General features: G+C 44.1%; 1 protein-coding gene across 1 annotated transcript in view; it reads left to right on the forward strand.

The window, feature by feature from the left end:
• LOC124551039 (uncharacterized PE-PGRS family protein PE_PGRS54-like) overlaps positions 1-2,827 on the forward strand; it is a 76,757-nt gene extending 73,930 nt beyond the window's left edge. Inside the window, exon 8 of the mRNA XM_047125941.1 lies at positions 761-2,827. Within this exon, the coding sequence (XP_046981897.1) occupies positions 761-2,484 (1,724 nt within the window). The 3' untranslated portion in view covers positions 2,485-2,827. The remainder of the gene's footprint in view (positions 1-760) is intronic.
• Positions 2,828-7,806: the final 4,979 nt, after the last annotated feature.

A 7,806-nucleotide genomic window follows, 5' to 3' on the forward strand; every position in this document is an offset into this window, starting at 1 on the left:
TTAGATTAGAAAATGAGACACTTAAAGTAGTAAAGGAGGCATCATAGGATCACAAATTTAGCATTGGAGGGCAGCGTGGAGGGTAAAAATCGGAGAGGGAGACCAAGAGATGACTACACTAAGCAGATTCAGAAGGATGTAGGTTGCAGTAAGTACTGGGAGATTAAGAAGCTTGCACAGGACAGAGTAGCATGGAGAGCTGCATCAAACCAGTCTCAGGACTGAAGACCACAACAACAACAACAACAAGAATAATCAGAGCTCACACGGAAAGATTTAAGTGTTCGTTTTTCCCCCTACTGTTCGAGAGTGGAACGGTAGAGAAGTAGCTTTAAGGTGGTTTAATGAACTCTCTCCTAGGCATTTAATTGTGAATTACGGAGTAATCATGTAGATGTAGATGTATGACAGTTTTTTATTTATGGCGCTACAGTCTGGAGCTGAGCGACCGCTACGGTCGGGGGTTCGAATTCTGCCTCGGTCATGGATGTGTGTGATGTCCTTAGGTTAGTTAGGTTTAATTAGTTCTAAGTTCTAGGTGACTGATGACCTCAGAAGTTAAGTCGCATAGTGCACAGAGCCATTTTTTTTATTTATGTTTCCATTTACTTTCTGAATTTTATTTCAAGTAGCAAGCATTCTGTAACAGAAAATTTAATTATTATATTTCAGAAATAACCAATAAACATTTAAATACTTTCAGTTAAAACGTTTTTATTCCATTTCAATTTACAGTGTAACTGTACCACTGTTCCTACAGGTGGCAGCAGCTCTGGGTCTACCTCTGGATCTACATCTGGCAATGTGGGCAGTGGGTCAAGTGGTACAGGAGGTGGAGCAGCTGATGGGTATGGTGGAATCTCTGGAGTGGGATCATCAGGAACAGGAGGCCTTGGAGGAGCCACAGGTGGTGCAGCAGCCACTGGAGGCAGTACTGGATCCCAGCCTGGTGGGACTGGTCATGGTAGTGCTGGAGCAAGTGGTATAGAAGGTGGCTCTGGAACAGGAGGAATTGGGTTTGGTACCCATACAGGAGCTGGTGGACATGGAAATGTAGCTGGTGGTTCAGGTGGAAGTGGCGCTGGAGGTTTTGGACCTGGAGGAACTGGTTCTGGTACTTTTGGCAGTGGTGGATCAGGTACAGGAGGCTATGGCTCTTCTGGATCCGGAAATGTCGGAAGAGGAACTGGAACTGGAGGCATTGGAGGCAGTGTTGGTGCACCATCTGGTGGGTTTGGCATAGGTGGAGTTGCTGGTGGCTCAGGGATATCTGGAGGGCATGGTGGTGCAGGTGGCATTGGAGGTATTGGTGGAACTGGGTCACCTTCCAGTGGACATGGAAATGGAGCAGCTGGTCATGGAGCCCAAACTGGGTCTGCAGGCTTTGGTGCAGGTAGTTCATCTGGTGGAGGTGCTGGTGGATCAGGTATATCTGGAGGGTATGGTGGTGTAGGTGGTGCTGGAGGTGTTAGTGGAACTGGGTCAACTTCCAGTGGACATGGAAGTGGAGCAGCTGGCCAGGGAGCCCAAACTGGGTCTGCTGGCTTTGGTGCAGGTAGCTCATCTGGTGGTGCTACAGGAGGTTATGGAGGCACTGGTGGTATTGCAGGTGGACCAGGATCTGGCAGCATTGGTCAAAGTGGTGCTGGTGCAGGTGGTTCAGGAGCTTTTGGTGCATCTCAAGGAGGTTCCACTGGAACTGGTGGTGCCTTCAGTAATGGGGGCACAGGAGGTGCTGTGGGACATGGTGGTCCTGGAGGGGCTGCTCATGGTGTGGGAACTGGTGGAGCTGGTAGCGCTGGTGGAAGCCAAGGAGGTTACTCTGGAAGCTCTAGTGGTGGTTCCTCTGGAGCTAGTGGCCTGGGTGGAGTGTCTGGTGCTGGTACTGGCAATTTAGGACATGGTGCTGGTGGGGCTGGTGGTTTTCTGGGTCATAGTGCAGGAGTAGGAAGCTCTGGTGGTGGTGCTGGTAGCTTTGGTACTGGTTCCATTGGAGGAGGTTCTGGAGCTTCTGGGCCTGGTGTGAGTGGTGGTATATCTAGTGGAGGTGCCGGAGGTTATGGCGGAAGTTCTGGTGCTGGAAGTGGTGCTGTTGGTGGAGGCAATCATGCTGGAAGTTCTGCTGTTGGCTCTGGGCACGGAGGTCTCGCCACTGGCTCCTCTGGACTGGGAGGCAGTGCTGGCTTAGACTCTGGTTCCTTAGTCGGTGGTGGAGCAGGACAGTCGGGAACTGGCTCTTCGGCGGGAAGTTCGGCTGGATCCTCCTCTGGAAGCTCTGCTGGTGCTCTTGGTGGCTCTGGCGGCAGTTCTGGAGGCTCCAAAGCCAGCTCCGGCAGCTCTGCGGGCAGCGACGCCAGCGCTGGAACAGGCTCTGGTGCGTCTTCAGGCAGCAAGGCCAGCTCCAGCGCGAGCTCAGGAAGTGCTACGGGCAGAGATGCCCATGGCCGCAAGGGCGTCAAGGGATATCACGGGAGCCACCATTGACACGCAACACTGTTCGCATCTGCACACAGCTAATCTTGCTGAATTCTAGTATGTCGCACTGTATGAACATAGTGATCTGCCAAATTGTACAGACATCCATCTGTGATATATTATACTACATTACATTTCAACGAAATTTTCTAACTGTTCAGTGTGTCTGACTCTAAGTTAACAGAAAATGTGAATGTTTTATTGCGTCAGTTGGGTGTAAGAGTCAAGTGAATCGTTTATTTCTACGCAGTGAATCCATTTGATAATTAATTAAGTATTGTCTTTTTGTGATACTCATGTATTAATGTTGTTTCTCAGTGAGTTTGAAATTATATAACTCTTAACAAATGGATTTTTGTTTCATTCGTTTACTTCCAAATAAGTTTTCTGAACTACGTCCAATTTATATATTCTGTTAGTATTTTGTTATCAACAAATTACTGCTAGCTGATGAACAACAGTTTTCTGGCACACTGCAGAATTCTATCTAGCCTTCTGAAATTATGCAGAAGTTACTCTACCGAAAACGAAATGCTCCAATTAAAAATGAACTTGCCCGACAGAAACCTGGTCATGAATATCACTATATGGCATATTTTGTCGTATTTTGGCGGCTTCACGACATTCTCCAACAGTGGTGGTAATATATAGTTTTCATTGTATTTACGGGTGCACATTGCAGTCGATCCCAATCACGTGTTTCGCACGCTGTCTTTAGGAAAATCGCTGTATATGCCAAACGTGGCTGACAGCAGCAACGTGGTACTGGAAAGACTTTAAAAGAGTAAGGCCTTTGAGATGCTGTTTTGGAGTAAACGCTAAGAAAGGGAAAGCTATTCCCGGAGAAACAGCCTCCAACAACATGTGAATGCCATAACGACCTTCAGAATTGCAATGTTGCTGTCTGTATGAGCAGTTCTCACAAAGCTATCGACTCAGACCATATGACTCGTAATAAACGCAACCTATCACTAAAGATAAGCACATAAGCCACTAACTCGAACAGAACTGTACTAAGAAAAGCACCAGTGAACCGAATGATCTTGATGGACAGTGATATGTAAGTTCATTTCGCGGTGTGTCTGATACGAACTAAATAGCTTACGTCTGTTTCATACTTTGTTGTAAATCTTATTTTATTTTGTTTTAAGGATCGAGCTGGCGGTCGCAATAGCTGCTTTAAAACTGTGTGTGAAAAGCTAAACTTGAAAGTCAAACAAGTGAATCGAATATGAAGATCTGACTACATCTCGCTTTACTTGAGCGACTGTCTGGTCACGCTCGACTGTTCATAGTGCGTGCGCGTCACACACCAGGGTGTGAATTAGCCGCTGACCACGTCAGAAGTGAGGCGATGAGATCAGAGACTCACTGATTGTGCCGAGTATAGAATTTAAAAAATCTTTCGTATGTTGAAAACTGAGGAAAAACAACGGACGACAGCATTGTTGCTGACATCGAAAGTTAAGCAATTCTCACCTCGATCACTTGTTAAAACAGAAGTTGTGCTTTTGTCTCTTTTTAATCTTTATTATATTGTTTGGTGCGTTTCAGTGACAAGCAACATACGCCTCATGGGAACTTGGTCTTTTTCCCACGAGTGTTCTCCGACAAAAGAAATCAAATACTTAAAGCATAAGCTATTTATATTTCACGATACCTGGAAAAAGAAGGTTACAGTATCCATAAATAATAATGTAAAAAGATAAAAACGTTTTTTAGTTAAAATTGTTTGAGCAGTGAGAAAGGCAAATGTTGAGGAAGAAACTGGTTTAGAATGTTATTTGGACCTTAAACGTAAAGGACACAAAGGGTAAAGGAAGAAGCCACAATACATTGCCCTCTAAGTAATGTTTGATGTATTTGTAAGCATTTACATCCTCGAGCAAATATAAATTTAAACAAAAATTTTCTGTTCTTTCCGTTTTCTTCGTTGTAGAGAGTTTACCATCGATTACGAATTTCGCTTCAGTCTTCAATAAAACCCGTTATCATCTACATCTACATTTATACTCCGCAAGCCACCCAACGGTGTGTGGCGGAGGGCACTTTACGTGCCACTGTCGTTACCTCCCTTTTCTGTTCCAGTCGCGTATGGTTCGCGGGAAGCACGACTGTCTGAAAGCCTCCGTGCGCGCTCGAATCTCTCTAATTTTACATTCGTGATCTCCTCGGGGGGTATAAGTAGGGGGAAGCAATATATTCGATACCTCATACAGAAACGCACCCTCTCGAAACCTGGCAAGCAAGCTACACCGCGATGCAGAGCGCCTCTCTTGCAGAGTCTGCCACTTGAGTTTGCTAAACACCTCCGTAACGCTATCACGCTTACCAAATAACCCTGTGAAGAAACGCGCCTCTCTTCTTTGGATCTTCTCTATCGCCTCCGTCAACCCGATCTGGTACGGATCCCACACTGATGAGCAATACTCAAGTATAGGTCGAACGAGTGTTTTGTAAGCCACCTCCTTTGTTGATGGACTACATTTTCTAAGGATTCTCCCAATGAATCTCAACCTGGTACCCGCCTTATATGATCATTCCACTTCAAATCGTTCCGCACGCATACTCCCAGATATTTTACAGAAGTAACTGCTACCAGTGTTTGTCCCGCTATCATATAATCATACAATAAAGGATCCTTCTTTCTATGTATTCGCAATACATTACATTTGTCTATGTTAAGGGTCAGTTGCCACTCCCTGCACTAAGTGCCTATCCGCTGCAGATCTTCCTGCATTTCGCTACAATTTTCTAATGCTGCAACTTCTCTGTATACTACAGCATCATCCGCGAAAAGCCGCATGGAACTTCCGACACTATCTACTAGGTCATTTATATATATTTTGAAAAGCAATGGTCCCATAACACTCCCCTGTGGCACGCCAGAGGTTACTTTAACGACTGTAGACGTCTCTCCATTGATAACAACATGCTGTGTTCTGTTTGCTAAAAACTCTTCAATCCAGCCACACAGCTGGTCTGATATTCCGTAGGCTCTTACTTTGTTTATCAGGCGACAGTGCGGAACTGTATCGAACGCCTTCCGGAAGTCAAGGAAAATAGCATCTATCTGGGAGCCTGTATCTAATATTTTCTGGGTCTCATGAACAAATAAAGCGAGTTGGGTCTCACACGATGGCTGTTTCCGGGATCCATGTTGATTCCTACAGAGTAGATTCTGGGTTTCCAAAAACATGTTCTAATATTCTACAACAGATCGACGTCAGAGATATAGGTCTATAGTTTTGCGCATCTGCTCGACGACCCTTCTTGAAGACTGGGACTACCTGTGCTCTTTTCCAGTCATTTGGAACCTTCCGTTCCTCTAGAGACTTGCGGTACACGGCTGTCAGACGGGGGGCAAGTTCTTTCGCGTACTCTGTGTAGAATCGAATTGGTATCCCGTCAGGTCCAGTGGACTTTCCTCTGTTGAGTGATTCCAGTTGCTTTTCTGTTCCTTGGACACTTATTTCGATGTCAGCCATTTTTTCGTTTGTGCGAGGATTTAGAGAAGGAATTGCAGTGCGCTCTTCCTCTGTGAAACAGCTTTGGAAAAAGGTGTTTAGTATTTCAGCTTTACGCGTGTCATCCTCTGTTTCAATGCCATCATCATCCCGGAGTGTCTGGATATTCTGTTTCGACCCACTTACTGATTTAACGTAAGACCAGAACTTCCTAGAATTTTCTGTCAAGTCGGTACATAGAATTTTACTTTCGAATTCACTGAAAGTTTCGCGCATAGCCCTCCTTACGCTAACTTTGACATCGTTTAGCTTCTATTTGTCTGAGAGGTTTTGGCTGCGTTTAAACTTGCAGTGAAGCTCTCTTTGCTTTCGCAGTAGTTTCCTAACTTTGTTGTTGAACCACGGTGGGTTTTTCCCGTCCCTCACAGTTTTACTCGGCACGTACCTGTCTAAAACGCATTTTACGATTGACTTGAACTTTTTCCATACACACTCAACATTGTCACTGTCGGAACAGAAATTTTCGTTTTGATCTGTTAGGTAGTCTGAAATCTGCCTTCTATTACTCTTGCTAAACAGATAAACCTTCCTCCCTTTTTTTATATTCCTACAAACTTCCATATTCAGGGATGCTGCAACGGCCTTATGATCACTGATTCCCTGTTCTGTACATACAGAGTCGAAAAGTTCGGGTCTGTTTGTTATCAGTAGGTCCAAGATGTTATCTCCACGAGTCAGTTCTCTGTTTAATTGCTCGAGGTAATTTTCGGATAGTGCACTCAGTATAATGTCACTCGATGCTCTATCCCTACCACCCGTCCTAAACATCTGAGTGTCCCAGTGGTCATAACTAGTGTCTTAATAATTATGTCACCATATACCGACTTTTTGTTATAAGAGCAGCAGATATGTAGGCCAGATGTGTTTGGTTAGAGAATTCAGCGTGTTATGACTTCAGTGGAGTGAAAATCACGAAATTTTTAAATGCTAAATCTCATCTTTGTCAGAAGCATCAAAAAACAATACATCTTTTTTTGAACACAACTTATTGGTTTCCAAAAGATGGACAAGATATTTTGATATCACAGAGTTTGCTGCTCACTTCATCCACGCAAAAAGATAAAGACACATATTATAAAATAAATCAATTTCTTAAGAACGCTCTAGACGGTATACTAGGGAAGTAATTGGTTCCAAGTGGCGACAAGAAAGTTTATGTTTCAAGCATCATTAATACTTAGACACTGCCCTTTATTTGTGGTAATACGGGTGCAGAAATACAGCAGTTGTAAGTAGTAGAGCTGCAGTCAACTAAAATTATTTCTAATATTTTTTATATTTTTTACAAGAGAATAGAAAAACTAAATTCAAGAAAAATCTTTCAGAATTGACTTCTGTTTCTTTCACAAACTACATTCTTTGGTTCAGTGTTGCACTGAACTCCCTGTGCTGCTAACTAAGAAATGGCAACATCGCCATCAGGTTTTCCGGTTTGGTAAGTGACGAACATAGCTGGTCTTCCATAAGAAGTACGGAACGACATACGTCAGCCATGGTCTTTCCTCTTATTCACAGTAAGAACAGCAAATAGCTTTTTGTGACGAATGAGTGTGAGACACTTAGATCATACTGCATTTGGAGCTCTTACACCCCTGCATTGACAATGTTCCAAGAGCATCTTTCAAATCAAATCAAATCGAAGCTCAGAAACTTTAATGCTATCCCCTCAAACCATCCCAGGTTAAACGCAGGAGTCTTTCACGCAAGGCACTTCGAACTCCAGAGGGAATAGATGCTTCGTACACAGACCAATCACCACCAACTAACAGATATTTGGAACATTTTCCCATGATTTGGCATTTTA

Source organism: Schistocerca americana, chromosome 1 (assembly GCF_021461395.2).
Source record: "Schistocerca americana isolate TAMUIC-IGC-003095 chromosome 1, iqSchAmer2.1, whole genome shotgun sequence".
Classification (NCBI taxonomy): domain Eukaryota; kingdom Metazoa; phylum Arthropoda; class Insecta; order Orthoptera; family Acrididae; genus Schistocerca; species Schistocerca americana.